Here is a 17,154-nt window from a genome sequence, read left to right on the forward strand (position 1 = left end):
CATTCTATTTCCAACTGAACACAGAAGATGATGCTTTGACCCAAATAAAAGTTGGTATGGGGTGTCTTTTCCCATCATATACGTATTCAAGGAACCGAAATTGAAATTTGACGAATCATTTTATTTGAAAAGTGAACATTTTCCTGGTTGTTGCATCAAAATACAGTCCACAGTTTTTACTGAAATGTGTTTATTCTATAGCAAGATAAAAGCATTTTTGTTTTAGTTAAGCAAAATACAAACAACTTAATTGCTGCTATCATAACTCATAAAAAAGTATAAAACAGCATAAAAACACAATAAGCAACGTAGCAATGAATGGTTTATGTCACCAGTGTTTACGTTAAAGCCTCGTTTATGAAAACTTTACAACACATGATATGAAAACTTACAACTTTGAAAGAAAATATTTACATTGATTATTCAGATGTGGTGTGTCTTTTAAATATTCTACCGGTATCACATCATAATAAAAACTCTTGCATTTTTTTTTAAATCTTAACTTTTTGTAATAACTGTTTTCATTTAAGTGCATTTCCCTTTTTAAAAATACAGTGTTTTTATTTTTCGAAACTTGTCACTCAAAACACAGAATATAATATTCACATTCTTTTCTTCTAATTGGAATGAGTATAATGGGCTAACAGTGGCCATAGATATCGTTACAACATATACTGTGGTTCGATTTGGAGAAGTCATGAGTTAAAAAAGTGGAAATGAGTCAATAATGGAATCTAATCACTTGCATTTTTTTTTCTTTTCTGGAGAGATTTAGGAAAAAAAATAAGAGCTTTGGCAAAAGTCTGTGATTTACATTAATTTTTTTTTCATGACAAAAAAATGCCATCAACTATTCACGTCATACAAATGTTTGTATGAAACTGGATCTTCATATTTCAGGTAATTTCGACTGTGCTTTTTATCTTTAGGGCTCCGGAAGTTCAAAGAGCCTCGAAGTGCGGTGTATTCACTTCTGGGGGAAATAAGGCCATTTTCTATGACTCAGAGAGGCCAGTTTACAGTCATCAGTATGTCCCAGGATTCGTTAAACGGTTTGATTCACATATTGTAGGTATATAGCCTGAATAAATAAAAAAAGGCATCACATAAAAGAGCACAGCTTCTCTTGTTTAAAAACAAAGTGATTTATAGTCAGCTAGAAGATGATACTCAGCTACACTGTGTTCTTATTGCCTATCTAATAGACACTTGAGAGGACCATGTGATCTGTTACACGCGTCCGCACCATCGACAGCAACTTACAAGCGGTCGCTGCGGACGCACGCACGCACGCACGCACGGCGTACCCTCCTCCGCCGCGCCACGCAGCTCTGCACGCCCGCCTCCGAGTGCACCTGCATGCCGCGGGCGGCTTCAGAAAATACTGACCTGGGACAGTACTTGAGTCTGTGTCTGAGCCTGTATTTGCGACTGGTGCTGCTGGGAGGCCGGCGGGGGGCTCCCGATGGCGGGGAGGGGCGACGTCATCTGGGAGGCGGCGGGGGAGTGCTGCCGGGGGGAAGGCTGGGACGGGTGCTGCATGTGCTGCAGCTGCTGCAGCTGGAGGTGCTGCTGCAGCTGCTGCAGCTGCTGCTGGCTGATCTGCTGCAGGTGCTGCTGCTGCTGCTGCAGGTGCTGCTGCATGTGGTGCTGGAAATGCTGCTGCTGCATCTGCTGCTGGATCTGCTGATGCATTTGCTGCTGCTGCAGTTGCTGCTGCTGCATCTGCTGCATCTGCTGCTGCTGCTGCTGCTGTTGCTGTTGCTGCTGCTGCTGCAGCTGCTGCAGCTGCTGCTGGGTTTGCACGGAAGGGCTCACTTGGGTGGAGGACGCCGAGCCCACCAGGGTCGTTCCCATGGAGCTTATCAGCGGGGCCCCAATGTTCGAGGGCATGTTGGCAGCGATGGTGACCGATGTGACGATCTGGTTCATGGGGAGTCTCATGGTTAGGGGCTTGGGGGCGATCGACCGAGGGAGCGATTGTTGGAGAGTCTGAGGGGAGGCTGACACGGTCCCGTGTTGTGACAGCGGAGGGTTGAGAAGGAGCGAGGATGTCAGATTGGTGGACGCCAAGGTCTGCTGAACGGAACGGATGGTCTGGGCTTCTGCGGACTCGGCGGCAGCCTGCGCGGTGGGGGAGGAAATCCCCAAATATTAAGATACCCAAGGACCGACAATATGTAACTGTTTTTAAGAATCGTACATGGATTTTTTAAAAATGACTGCCATTATTCATTCTTCCCTGGACCCAAGTCGCTTGTCATGTGATTTTTTAGCTTCCCCTCCCCTAGGTAGAGTCAAAACCCCTACCCCTGGGATCTGGGCTGGCCCTATGCCCTTCCAGTCGCTCTGGGACTCTGCCATCACCACGTATGTGATAAGGGACACATGGCCCAGCCCCCTCTCAAAACCCAGCCAGCCAACTGCCATGCAGGTGAATGAGCCCAGCCCCCCGCCAACCTCCATGCTGACTGCAGGTGATGAGCAGGACTAGTGGGTCCTGCCAGGCCTAGACTGCAGAACTAGCCAGTTCCCCAGCACTCTCTGAGATAAATGCTCCTCTAAGTCACTCGGCTTTGGGGCTGGTTGTTACACGGCACGATGTAGCAAAAGCTGACTGATACATGTTCAAGAACAACTCTTCTTCAGCAGTTAAGTCTGAGCTGACCCGCATCATTAAGAAACATACTGAAAGAACAGAGTATCGACTGCCTGCATTCAAATCGCGCTCTGCTGCTTAACAACTTTGTGACTCTGGGGAAGTTAATTCACCCATCTGGTTCCTCAGTTTCCTTACCTATAAAATGGGGTTCTATGGCATTTACTTTATGTAGCGGTTCTATTAAGCTAACTCCTATTTGTTAAGCATTTAGCATAGGGCCTGACCCACGGAAGCATATAGTATATGTGAGCGATTTTTATGAATTAACAATTACTATTACCAGGAAACTGCTACTCGAAAACACCAAGGTTCTGCACGTGCATGGTGGGGTGTGACAGTGCTCACACGAATAAAAGAAAAACATAACTGAATTCCGTAGAGATCCTAAATGGAAGTATTTTACAACCTAAGAAATTGTTCCAGTTTACCCAATATTTTCAAAGATCTCCACAATTCATCACAGGAGTCCTAGATGAGGGGAGAATGTTCAACACTCGGGTGACTGAATAACCTGCCACAAGATAAACAACTGATCTCATGTGAGGCTCAACTATGGAGAGAAATGACCTATTACACTCTGTGCTAAACATACATAATTACCTCCGCAAAAATAAATACTTCTACCCATGCAACAGTGATTGACATGACTGTGCTTACTAATTTTTCTCTTATTCTTCACAAAATTAGGTGTTTCTGGAGGGGATTAGTGGGAGCACCTTGAAGGCAACAAACTGATGGATTACACTCTCTTCAAGGATATTGAATATTTCCTTCCAGATTTGTATCACTCACATTTAAAAAAATCTACCATTAGAAGGAACCTGAGAGATGATCTTGTATTAAAAATCACTCAATGTAGGAGAAGCCATTGTCGATGGCTTCTGTTTCAACACATTATCGCTGGGAAGCACCACCTATCGGTGGACAGCTCTCTGGTTTTGTGCAGAGGTTTGGTGGGGTTGCATACCTACTAGAGGGGCACATTCTAAAGCCACAGGGTAAGAAGAAACCTGCAAAGACTCATTCATCATCTTTAAAAAACCATTAAATTACCCATAAGGTAAAATACACACAGTGTTGTATATACACCCATGAAAATAATTCTTATACACTCTAATGTTTAATGATCACCCAGCTAGTCTTAGGACGAAACTACAAGGGAAGTCTACGTTTAGACACCTGGGCAGTCACACCAGCGTGCCTTCAGATGCCACCCTAGTGGCAAATAGAAATGAGTGGATAAAAGAGGTCCTGTTTGCCTGCCAGCTTTACTCCCTCATGTTTTAATATTATGCTCCTATTAACTTTTGTTGGTTGTTGGGAAGATTAAAAGTAATATAGTAGAGACACATCTTAAGAGAGCGGGGCCAGGCTCTGAATGTAGGGGGATCAATTAAAGGCATATATGATGCAACCCTCCTCATGATTTCTAATGAAGGCTGAGGTTTTGCTGCCCGTGACCTCACTCCTTGGATGACACCTCACCTCTTGGATGACACCTCACTCCTTGGATGAGATCTTCTCTCTGGGGCACAGAGTTCAAACTTGGGCTTCCCACATGACGGCCTCTAACTTGAGGACCAAGATCACATGCCCCCGAATCCTTGCCTCCCTGATTCTTTTAATTATTTGAATATGGTCTGATTTTCAGTCCTCACCATCATGGAGGCAACCCTCCAGGTGGGTTTTCATTCCTCTCTAATTTGTAGGGTCCAAAACAGAGCCAAGTCTTCGGATGCGGTCTCATCCCCACGCTGTACAATAGACACTCTCTTCCTGTGAGATCACCACATTAGAAGCTATCTTACACTCTCGGTTCAGACTGAAATTATTCTGGACTTCTACCTCAAGGACTGTTTTTAGTTCCCTGCCAGGGCTCTGAATATAAATTAAGGATGCTCTCAACCTGCACTAACTTAATGAAAATAGAAAACAAAAAACCCCAACAAACGCTATTTTAGATTTATTCTTTTTGAATCCCATCCAATGGGTTTTCAGGAATCGCTGACTTCCATTTGGAGATACTTCTGAAGCCTGATTCTGGAATCCAGTGTGTAACTTTCACGTTACCCCTTCTACCTCAGCCACAGACTCGATGAGCCCAATCGTGGTTGCTGTTTCCTGAATGCGTTTTGAGTTACCGGCTCTTGGCTGAAATCCATGTGTGGTCAATTATTCATGCTCTAATGCACAAAGATCACCTACGCCTGCTTCTGGGTAAATGAGTGAATAAATGATCCACTTAGGAAGTACATGTACATTGTCCCTCTATTCGCGTCACCCTATCTCATTAGCCAACTACACCTCCATTCTTAACATCTGTAGCCCACATATTCGGCTGTTGTCTGCCAATATGCAAATCTGAGGCCAGGACTGGTACATCTTATATGATGAGTCTTGCAGCGTCTCAGAAAAAGGTTCTGCTATTGACCTGATGAATGTTGTCTCTTTCTAATGAAGTGGAAGGTGTCCTAACAGCTGACTGCAGGAAAAAAAGGGAGGACCTCTCCTGATCTGATTTGAGCAGCTGCCAATGGTAGATCTTAATATAAAGAAGAAACAGCTCAGGTGAGGAAGAGAAAAAGGAATTAAACCCTTTCTAAATGGCTTTGCCAGCAACGCCTACCATGGCCCGCAGCCCTACGTGGTACTTGAGGCAACAAGCATGACAATGGAATTCAATCCCCAATTGCCGGAGGAAATACATCAAGAGCAAAAACATTAGTTCAAATTATTCTCCCCAAAGCCTCTCTAAATTCTAGGAAGGCTAAAGACAAAGTTAATTAAATGTTAAAATATAACCTAATAGCTCATGCTCCTTTTGGATCAAGGTAATAATAATCTAGACTGACATTTGCTTTGGGATACTGGTACATTTTATAATCCATCAGGGTCCATTTTATACTCTATGTATAATACATATACATGCCTCTCTCTCTTTTTTTTTTTAAGGACTTGGAGCATAATTTTATTTTTAAATAATCTCTAGGTTTACTTATTTATCGGATGTGGAACAGTTTGGTCAAAAATGCAACATCCCCTATTACAATGATATAACCATTGGAGAATTTATGATAGGATGTCCCAAATATGACCAAAACACCGCCCCATTTATTTAGAGGACATTTGCACAGATTTCAGTCCCTGACAAGAAAGTGAAGATAAAGAGGCTATTAAAGATCCGTCTTTCGTATCTGTGTGTGTTAAGTAGTTTCAACACACAGAAAGAGAGACCAGGGAATCTTCTGGAAACAACTCTGATTCAGCAGCTTACATTAACTTCTATTTTTTGTGCCATCACTGTGGTCATCTCTCATGGAAACGAGTTAAGTTTATGAGTTGTTCAAGACGCCATTTTTGGTCACCTCTAAGGCGAGCTGCCTTGATGTTTTCAACGCTCCGGGTCTGTTCTCAGCATTGTAACTCAGAGACCTGCCAGTCCCCACCCAGGTTTACCTTAGAAACAAGGCTGGCCCGGTAGGCAGCCAAGGCCTTCAGGTACTCCTTTTTGGCAGCTTCTGTTTTCCTTTTATACACCTATAAAAAAAAGGCCACAATTAGCACCACCTTTAGCATACAATTTCCCAGCCATCAAAGGACAGTCGCACAAATGAGGTCACCATGTAACTCACCTAAAAAGTGGGGCTCCTTGGTTTTGATTTTTAAATGTGGACACATACACACACACAGAAATATTAAAACAAAACCCTGCCACCCTCATTGGAGCACAATCTCGATGTTTACGATGATAAATGAAAACAAGATTTCCGGTTGTAGCACAGACGCCTTGAGAGAAACAGCTTGAGGGCCTCGCGTTATGGCAGGAGATAAGGTGGCAAGAAGAGTAAAACTGGCTACAAAGGGTTCAAATTACGGAAAATAACGAATTTCTCCATCAGTGCCTTCTTCCCCTCACACACACATTTCTAACCGGCACCGAATCAGAGGATTCAAAAACCCACCACAACAGGTCTGCGGTTGTGAAGACACAGGAGAAAACATGAAACCACCTCGGTTTTCTTTTGAAGGAAAAAAAAAAGTCAGAAATAGTTAAAAGATGAGAAATTTCCATCAGTGAGGCCAATGAGTTTCATAAACAAGTCCCAATATATGAAATGTGATGGGCGCTTCCTTTTCTTAATGGCGTCTGATGGCTGTGCGTTAGACCAAAGCGCAACCATCTTTTTTCTCCGGGGTTAAAAGACGTAGCAGTCTGCCAGTCCCTTAGGATTACATATCTGGGACAGAAAATCAGTGTGACACATACAACAATAAGCTCACCGCAAATGGGCAAATTTTATAGCTGCACCGTGCCAAACTAGTAGGAATGAGGTCATGATTTGTAAAGAAAAATCAAGGGTTTTCCTCTTGTCTTTATTCCTGAGATGGTGATCCTGTTTTATGACTAAGAGAGGTCTAGTCTTCTGAGGACATGGAACGTCCATCCCCACTAATGGTCATTGGGAGTTTCACGCAAGAAGCAAGGGGGCCATTCTTCCTCTCCATTTCTGCGGAGGAGCCGAAGGGGGGGACCAGGAGTCAAGGCCCTAAGGAAGTTATCTCCCCCCAGCTCGGCTAACCTCTCAATACCTCTCATATGGCTGAGCCTCCCAATGAACTTGGAATTAAATTTCAAATGCCTGGTGACGATAATGAGCCTCGTGGAGGCGGCTTCAAAGTTTGGAAACCCACCAGGACGGCACGAGGGTTCGGACAGAGGATCAAAGAAAAGGCAAGTGGGATGGACCTCATCCCTTTGTAGTGCCCTTTCTGAACAAAGGGGGCAAATTCCACATGATTTCAAATGAAAAGATGATCATCAGAAGTTCATACATGCAGGATGCTGCCTGAACGGACCCATTTCTCCTCTGAAGGGGTTCTGAACACGCTCCCTTAAGGGGGACCGAGAAATCCACATAACTGGAAGGGGAGGGGGGCTTGGAGTCATACAACTGTGTTTCTAAATTCCATAGCCTGGAAAGGCCATGATGAGAAGTAGTCCTATTAAGTGAATGTTCACTCAGAAAAGGTATAAGAGGGGCGCCTGGGTGGCTCAGGCAGTTAAGCGTCTGCCTTCAGCTCAGGTCATGATCCCAGGGTCCTGGGATGGAGTCCCATGTCGGGCTCCCTGCTCAGCAGGGAGTCTGCCTGCTTCTCCCTCTGCCCTTTGCTCCCCCCACCCCCGTTCGTGCTCGCTCTCTCAAATAAATAAATAAAATTTAAAAAAAAAAAGGGAGAGGAGAGGAGTGGGGAGAGGAGAGGAGAGGAGAAAGGAGAGGAGAGGAGAGGAGAAAGGAGAGGAGTGGAGAAAGGAGAGGAGAGGAGTGGAGAAAGAGAGGAGAGGAGTGGAGTGGAGAAAGAGAGGAGAGAGGAGAGGAGAGGAGAGGAGAGGAGAGGGGAGGAGAGGCTGGTAACCTTTTCATATACGGCCCTGCTGGATCTTCACCTCACCTGCTTTTGTTCTTCTCCGAGGCTGTCCCACATAGATGCCACGATTTTTGAGACCTCTCCAAAGGTGGCATTGGGGTTTTGCCCTTTAATTGCAGCCTGTGTGTCCCTGAAAAACAGGGCATATGCTGACACTGGCTTCTGGGGCTCGTTGGGGTCTTTCTTTTTCTTTTTCTTTGGAGTCTTGGGCTTCTTGCCAGAATCTGGAGCAGCCCTCTTCTCTCCAATGGCCTGCAAAGCAGGAAGAAAATTCACTGCCTGGGATGTCCTTGCAGAGACGGCGGCAAGACCTACCCAGGTCCGCCACTGTTCTTGGAAGGTTTTGTTCAACTGATTCATCAACAGAGGAATCCCCGGCAAAAGCAGGGGAGGGGTGAGTTTTCTTAGAGTTAACTGGACAGTAGAGATTGGCATTTAGAACACTGATTAATGAGACCCAGAAGTATCTTCAATACATTCACAACATATGCTCTAAATAGCAATTATGAGTAATGAAAAACAGAACACTCTGTACCAGGCAATGAAGTGTGTGCGTATCGTGTGCATATATGTGTATATATGCGTGTGTGTGTATGCGTTACATGTGTACGCATAAAATATTTTACATTTTCAAAGGTTTTAGAAGTAAATCTAAGTAATTCAGGATGTTGATTATATTCAGATATTTTAAATGACGTCCCTTGCCATAGTCACGTGCCATATATATGATCAGTCTGAATCGAGTTTTCGAAGCTTCACTTTTTTATTTTACCAGAATGTTACCTTGCTCACGGGTCTCCAGAAACTCCAATGGAAATTAGCTACAATCCCTAAGCTTGCACAGTAAAAGAAAGGTCCTCTTTATTTCTTAAAGTCATGATAACTTTCCAAACAGTAGGCTAACAAGAAATATTAAAAAAAGTCAAAACTTCTTTAACTGGAGATAGAGAGTTAATTGATAGTCTTCATTAAAATTAAAAACCTATAAGAGAGCAATAATTGATAGTTAGAATCACCACGGCTAGAAAGAAGACTGAGAAGAAAATAGTCCTATAGCTCCCCACATTTCTATACCACAGAGCTCCAGATTCACCTGCTACTCCCACCATCTGATTTCAGGGATCATATAATACACTTATCAGAGAAGCAGAAGAAAAGATGTATCAGCCTTGCCGTATCCCCCTAGAGATCATTTTGCAGTTAACTTCATCGGGAAAGCTGAAATATTTGACAAAATCAGTTTTAAAAGCCAGCCGTGGGGAAGATCAACAGAGATAGACTCAAGTTACTAACAGATTGGTTTTTAATGGCCTTGAGTCTGGAATCCTAAATTCAAAATTTTCCAAGAGTATCATTACTTTCTGAGTGAGAGTTATTTGGAACATAATGCGATTACTAAAATTCTTAAGGACAGCACTGCTAGGTAACGGGTCTCTGAAAGCTCTGGACCCGCAAGGTAGGGGGGAACCACAAGTCCACTTCTGCGTGGCCCTCCTTGAGTGATAACAACATGCGTACTTCATACAAGTAGTTCACACACTTCAAATGGTGGTAAGCCACATCTCAACTCTTCTCCAAAATGCCATCTTTCATAACTCACGATTAATTCATTCATTTTCAATGGTCTTTTTTTCCCTAAATGCTCAGGACAAACGAGACTTGTTTAATTCTAGTTAATGAATCTGAACTTAAAGGGACTCAGATGCTTTTCAGTTAGAGACCTTCAACGGGGGCCAAGTTTTCCTTCAGTGAAAAATACTGCTTTAGCCCCAAGGAAAAAAAAAATAGAGAGCCACAGATTTTTCTAATTGAGTCAAACAACTATATATTATGTTCCTGAAAGAAAAGTTGGCACTGGTGGCACCAACAATGCCCTGACCAATGGCAAGGTGAGAGTAATTTCCAGCTCAACATCACTCTCTGTAAACCAGCATTCCAACAGTGACAACCTTTGGTATCTTCCTTGGATAATCGTGACTTGCCCTAATCATCATTACCTTTCAAGAATAAACCTGAAATGAAGAATCTCACAGTTTAAACAAAAGTTCAGAATTAATTCTCTGAAAGAAACCTGTGCATAATTGACTGAAGAGCATTGGGAAAGGTGGAGAAATAGCTTTCCCCCAAAGAGACACCATCAACGATAATTTTAATCTTTCTTTCCCAGCTTAGTTGCTGAAAAGATAACAAACTGGATTCTTTGCCTTTACACAAAACCTAGACCCTTAGTTAAAAAGGAGTGAGGAATTGCAAATAAGGTTCTCCTTAGCCAGGACAATTTCAGCGTGGTACAAAAGTGCGTAGAAGATCAGTGGATATACGGGTGAAATGAAAGGAATCCATGTGAACTGTGTCCGGGCCAGTTGTACCTTAGCTGGGCCTTATTCACATCTCTTGAGTTTTTATAAACACTGTTTCTCATTTCACCTTCACAGAAATCCTTGTGAGTGTGAGCTGAGACTGTTAATGCATTTACCCAATCTGTGTCCAGTAGGGTGCTAACACATCCAGTGAAGTGGGGCGCTAACATGTCCAGTGGGGCGCTAACCTATCCAGTAGGGTGTTAACATGTCCAGCGAGGCACTAACATGTCCAGTGGGACGCTAACATGTCCAGTGGGGTGCTAACATGTCCAGTGGGGTGCTAACATGTCCAGTAGGGTGCTAACATATCCAGTGGGGTGCTAACATCTCCAGTAGGGTGCTAACATATCCAGTGAAGTGCTAACATGTCCAGTGGGGCACTAACATGTCGGGACAGATCAAATCCTTCTTCAAATCTAACCTCCTTTCCCTCTTCCTCCTCACTCCCAACCTTCTCTAGTTCCTCTTCTTCCATTTGCTACTTAAAAATAAATGATGCTGAGGGCTCTGGCCTTGACTTGCTCTTACACTCTGAGAAATTCTGATTACTTCAATGTCTTCCCATCTATGTGCTGATGGTCCCCAAATCTGTAGTCCCACCTCTAGACTCAAACGTGGGTGCTTCCAATTCAACCCAGACCATGCCAAACTCTCATCTTCTCCATGAGAGAAAAAGTAACACTCCTCTTTCTGAGCTGATTCTCTCATTTACTAATATCCATGCTGGCTCTCATACTAAAACCCCATTTATCTTTTATGCCTTCAAAAACATGGATTACCAAAACTTCATGACTCTCCCTCTTACACGTCTCGCTAATCTGGTACCTCCTGTCCATTCCTTCCTTTATCTAAAATGAAACACTTCGTAGCAAATGTTGATCAGTTTCCTTTCCTCCAGTCCCTCTCCTGGTAATACTTTCTCTATAGCCAAAGCCCTCTCTCTAAAGCATAAAGTTGCTTATGCCACTCCTGTCTATGCAAATAATTAATCAGCTCTCAACTACCTGCATGAGAAAGCTTAGCACATTTCATCTACTACTCTCTTCAATTCCTATTTCTTTCCTCCCCATATCAAACTATTCATGATACTCATAAATTGATGTGTACTTCCATTGCTCCCTCCACCAGAATGCTGGCCTCTCTCTTCTGCCTCACAAACTTTTATGTATCCTCTTAGACCTAATTCAAATATCACCTTCTCAATAAAGTCTTCCTCAAATCACTCTCCCAAGCAGAATCGATTACAATCTTAGCACACCAGATACATCAATTATACCTCTAATCACATCTGGAGCTAGTATTAAACATTCCTTTTCATCCCCAGTGGGGAGTCCCATGGGTAGTAATTACCTTATAAATCTTTATATCACCAGAACCAAGTAAAAGAGTAGGTGTACACAGAGTAGGTGTACAAAATATGATGAATAAGGAATGAGTAATTGTGTACCTGGGATAGGTAACTTTAATGAAACAGAATACCTTTCTAAATATCCAGAGAAGTCCTCCCTGCAACTAAGTTTTTATTTCAAACAATGTATATTTGAATTATCACTCTCTGTGACAAAAGCACAAATGTGGAGCGATTAGAACTTTCTAAGTGATAAACATCATAGAAGGTGCAAGGCTGCCAAATATGACAGTGGCTCAGCCAACTAACTGGATAAAACTTATCCACGTGAACATTAACTTAGAAGCAGAGCACTTCAGAATTCCTGGGGAATCCAATGTAAGTCCTCCCTTCCGCAGAATGGGAAAATCATGCCTGCAAGAGTGAAGTGACATGCTCAGTGCCTTATAACTAGTAGAGGAAGCCAGAGCTCCCAATTTCCGGTGGAATACGCTTTTCACAGAAAATGAGTATATAAAAGAGCGAAGAAAAAAATTAAACTGTCATGAATTTAAATGCTAGCCAAATCCACAAAGAGAAAGAAGGTACTACCATGAGTGAAATTCAAAGACACAGCACAGGGTGACTCCAATTCTCGGGTAGGTGACGTAAATACAGCGGTCAACTTACTCTGTTGGATTCATCCGCGTCCTCTTCATTGATGGAGCTGGAAGGGGAAGGGGTCGCAGATTTGCTCGCTGGAGGTGAAGGAGACGTGTGTGGCATACTGGCACCTCCCAAATTCAACCCCAACTGGGCGCTGAGCTGAGACTGGTTGATGGTGGTGAGCTGACTGGGAGCCATGATCCCAGAGCGAGCGGCATCGGTCATGTGGACGATGGACCTCATGATCAAGGAGTGATCCTGGCGGTACTGGGGCACTTGTGTGTGGCTCTGGTCCTAAAAAGGCAACAGACAATGGGGGGTGGGGATGGATTCTTCGTTTTCCCAAATACCAACAAGCTGAAAACGTTAGCACTGGTTCTTTAGATAGGTCTGACCTATTCCAGCATGACGGTCCCTACCCATTAACTCTAAGGACGCAGCCCCAAAGTTGAAAGGTCGAAAGCACAAAACCCAAATTATCCGGTCTAGTCTATTTCATGCTAGAACGGTCACTGGATGACTTTTAAAGAAAATAATAAGAGACTACTGGCAAAGAAAGAAAACTTCCAACTCTTGCTTCTCATTGAGGAACCAGACAAGACAGGGTTGAAGCAGAGACTCGGGCCTTTCTGGCTCACCAGTTGGTCCTCCATCCTTCGTATACACACATTCTGGTTCCATTGCCCTTGACCCAGCTCTGTGAGGGAAGGCGGATCCAGTCTTTACTTGATCCTTCCAGGAGTGCATCTGACATGTAGAGAGGATAGGCTTAGGGAACCACAGAGCCAACATCTGTTTGCTTCAGGGCACCCTCTCTATAAAACCCTCTGTGGTTAACCAGAGGGTCATTGCAATTCTGAATTACATTGTCAGGGGCATCTGGAAGTCATTCAGTGTCTTTGGGACTGGATATCACTTTCTTCTTCTTAAACCTGCCTTGTTTTCTTTCCTTCAACCCGCCGTGATTTAATGGACTAATGGATTTTTTAAAATATGTATAAGGAGGAGGTAGAGATCATCAGAATTAGCCCCTCTGAAAGTTGCTGCAGTCCCTGCAAAAGTAGCCTTCTGTGTTTGGCAGTCATATAAAAGGCTTTGGAGTTGTTGCTGCTGCTGCTTTTTTTAATTCCAAAGAATCAAAAAAAAAAAAAAAATGAAGACATGCTTTTAAACAACTTACTTTAAGACTTGTCATTTAGTGTGAGTCGGTGATTTTTCCTGAAACCAAATTCTCTTGACTCACAGTGACCCAGAATCTAATTTTATACACAAGCCTACACATTTTTAAGCGTTCCTCTTGAGTGTTTCTGATAGAGACTTATTTTTGCTCTTTAAATAAGCAACAAATGAGTTGTAAATATCTAAATTGGAGTGTTTAGTTTCTTAATATTAAATATATAAATGCCACTAAATAGGAAGCCATAGCTATCAATAGGGAACTAGTTGGATAAATTATGATCTATCGCACTACAAAGTATTATGAGGCTTTTTAAAATAATGAATTAGATTTATGTGTATTGACTTAGAACAGGGTTTCCAGTCTTGGCTCTATTGACATTTTGAACCAGATAATTTTTTGTTGTGGGGCTGTCCTTTGCCTTGCAGGATATTTACAGCAACCCTGGCCTCTATTAGATGCCAGTAGCAACTTCTGGCTCCCCACCAGTCATGGCAATCAAAAATATCGCCAGACATTGTCCCTTGTGGGACAAAATTCTCCCACCTGAGAACCAGTGACCTAGAGTGATATCCAAGATATCGTAATTGAAAAAACAAGTTGTAGGGGCGCCTGGGTGGCACAGCGGTTAGGCATCTGTCTTCGGCTCAGGGCGTGATCCCGGAGTTATGGGATCGAGCCCCACATTAGGCTCCTCCGCTAGGAGCCTGCTTTTTCCTCTCCCACTCCCCCTGCTTGTGTTCCCTCTCTCACTGGCTGTCTCTATCTCCGTCGAATAAATAAATAAAATCTTAAAAAAAAAAAAGAAAAAACAAGTTGTAAAATACTTACAGAGGATAGCTCCTCCCCCCCCACCTTTTATTTAAAAGGAGTATCTAAACTTTGAACAATGGTTACGTTATAAGGGGTAGAACTGGAAGGGTAAAGAGGAGAGCATCTTAAACGTTTCCATTTATAAAAACACAAAATGAAAAAAAACCCTATTTTTTTAGGAAAGCTGAAAGATCAATGAGTCGTTAAAATAGTATAGCTAATTGCTAGGGTTTCATCTTAAATAAACAAACTTCCCATTTCTTAATAATTTGAGTTATTCAATTGCTGTGGCATCCCTGGAGCAACGGGTCACATGTACCAGAACAATCCCACTCTTCCCTGTCTCACTGACAATATCGATATCCTCTTCCACTGTTCCTAAAATATCACATTCTATTGGCAGGTGTCCCTCTGCAGACTTGTACCACAAAAGTGGATTTTACATTATCGGCTTGTCCTAATTTTTTTTTTTTATTAGCATTCTACCACTCATTTAGCCTTTTCTCCTCAAAAATTTGAGCTGTCTACTCTTCCATGTCTTTTTTGTTTTTTAAGACTTTTTAAAATTTATTTGTCAGAGAGAGAAAGAGAGAGAGCACAAGCAGGGAGAGCGGCAGGCAGAGGCAGAGGGAGAAGTAGACTCCCCGCTGAGCAGGGAGCCCGATGCGGGACTCATCCCAGGACCCTGGGATCATGACCTGAGCCAGAGGCAGACGCTTAATTGACTAAGCCACCCAGGCATCCTTACTCCTCCATGTTCTTTTAAAGTTCCACCACTGCTTCTTTACGTCACTTCCACCCTCTAACTACTAGCAATTCAGCTATCTTCTTCTTTTTATTTTTTCTAAGTTTTATTATTATTTTTTAAGTAGGCTCCATGCCCAGCGTGGGGCTTGAACTCACAACCCCAAGATCAAGAGTCACATGCTTTACTGACTGAGCCAGCCAGGCGCCCCTTAAGCTATCTTATTCTTCATTCTATATTCCATATATGTTCTTCAGAATGCATTTAAAAAGTCTTTTCAGACTTATTTAAATCCAGATGTTTTAAGTATTTACAAGCAACTTCCAGAGTCCATTTGAATTAAGTATTTTAATTCGGACTGTAGAAGAATAAATTAGCCGACCGGCATGACCGTGAAATATGATGATCTGATTTATGCAACCTTCTCATGAACACAGCAGTTGCTTTGCTCCACCACCTATGAAAGTCAGCACGCGCAGATCCCCGATTGATCTCGCATCTACGGCGTTCCAGATGGATCTCATGGTCAAACAGAAGGCCAAGAAGTAAGTTTTCTTGGCTTCATCAGCTCTTTCTAGATTCTACCTGCAATGTCTCAGAGCGAGATAGGTGGGGAAACCGTGCTCTAGGGAGCACGGCCCAACAGTGGAAGGATGTGCTGACAGACAGAGATGAACGGGGCCCCGGGCTCTCTACCACCATCATCCCCCCACCCCGCCCTTCAACCAAAGCACTCTATTCACGAGAGTGCTCATAACATGTCACTTTTAAAAAAAGAGAGAGAGAGAAATAATGGGGATTTTCTGCGATGGGGACAGGGTGAAGACCACCCATGAAACATACTGGTGGTGGGGCCCGGGCCTTGCCAAAACTTAGAGCCGTCCACATAGCCTTCACATCCGCAAACATGCTGGCCCATGTTTCTTATCTCCCACAGGACAACACACCAAGAGCCTCTAAAGTCTTTTCAAGTAACTCCTGAACCACATAACTGATGTATCAAAATGTGCTAGCATCTGCCACGGTCCACAGCTGTCCCATAATAACTTCCTATGCGTGAGGATGACAGTACAAGAAGATTAATGGTAAGAGGGTCTTTTAGAAATTCAAGTTCCTTTCGGGCCGCCAATTATTAACAACTACCTTGGGCAAGTTGGTGATTCTTAACAGCGCCAATCATTTCCCATAAAGAAATGAAGGTAACCTTGGAAAGACACTTGCTTTGATCTTAGGATTCCCACGTAAAGAAAGATGTCAGCTCAGTGTAAAGGTATTTATTGAGCACGTGCTACGTGCCCGGCCAGAGAAACCAACATACCAGTGCTCAAATCCTTGAAAACTAGAAAACTAGCACGTGATTCCTTTAAACACTACCCGAGTTAAACATAATTTAGAACGGACTAATAGATTTACTCCGACAAAGCACAGGCAAGAATAATTCATATATACTCCTCAAAAATAGCTCGCAATTTCTCCTAGTAGTCACGACACAATAAGGAAATATATAACCATAGATAAAACCCTAAGAATTTAATGCATTTTTGAAAATCATTACCTCTCACTTATTAAAATTCAGTCTTAAAAGACTTACCAATGATCACTGAAAGGCAAAGCGACTAGTGGGTTATAACAGATTGCCACGATTATATCCGACATGCGCTGAATGCTGGTAGCTTTCACAATTACATTTTATATCTAGAGTTCACTTGTATCATTTCCTAAAGTGTTCATCCTTTGGGAAAAACTCATTCTTCTCCTCTTGGTCTCACTCTGTTCTCTGATGTTATTAGATAAGAGTTTCCCAACCTCAGCAGGATTGACACTGTGGTCTGGATAATTCTTTGCGGCGAGGGTGGGGGGTGGGGGAGAGTAGCTTGTGCATGGTAGACGGCTTGGCAGCATCTCTGGCTTCTACACACTAGATGCCAGATGCCTCCCCCGTCCAACCTGGTTGTGCCAATCAAAATGTCTCTA

At 43.1% G+C, this 17,154-nt stretch overlaps 1 protein-coding gene across 1 annotated transcript in view; it reads right to left on the reverse strand.

The window, feature by feature from the left end:
• Positions 1-448: 448 nt before the first annotated feature.
• TOX3 (TOX high mobility group box family member 3) overlaps positions 449-17,154 on the reverse strand; it is a 103,876-nt gene continuing 87,170 nt past the window's right edge. Inside the window, exons 4-7 of the mRNA XM_040633302.1 lie at positions 12,470-12,739; positions 8,114-8,341; positions 6,119-6,199; positions 449-2,124 (exon numbers count right to left, since the gene is read on the reverse strand). Of these exons, the coding sequence (XP_040489236.1) occupies positions 1,375-2,124; positions 6,119-6,199; positions 8,114-8,341; positions 12,470-12,739 (1,329 nt within the window). The 3' untranslated portion in view covers positions 449-1,374. The remainder of the gene's footprint in view (positions 2,125-6,118; positions 6,200-8,113; positions 8,342-12,469; positions 12,740-17,154) is intronic.

The sequence above is a fragment of the Ursus maritimus genome, unplaced genomic scaffold, assembly GCF_017311325.1.
Source record: "Ursus maritimus isolate PB19 unplaced genomic scaffold, ASM1731132v1 scaffold_19, whole genome shotgun sequence".
NCBI lineage: Eukaryota > Metazoa > Chordata > Mammalia > Carnivora > Ursidae > Ursus > Ursus maritimus.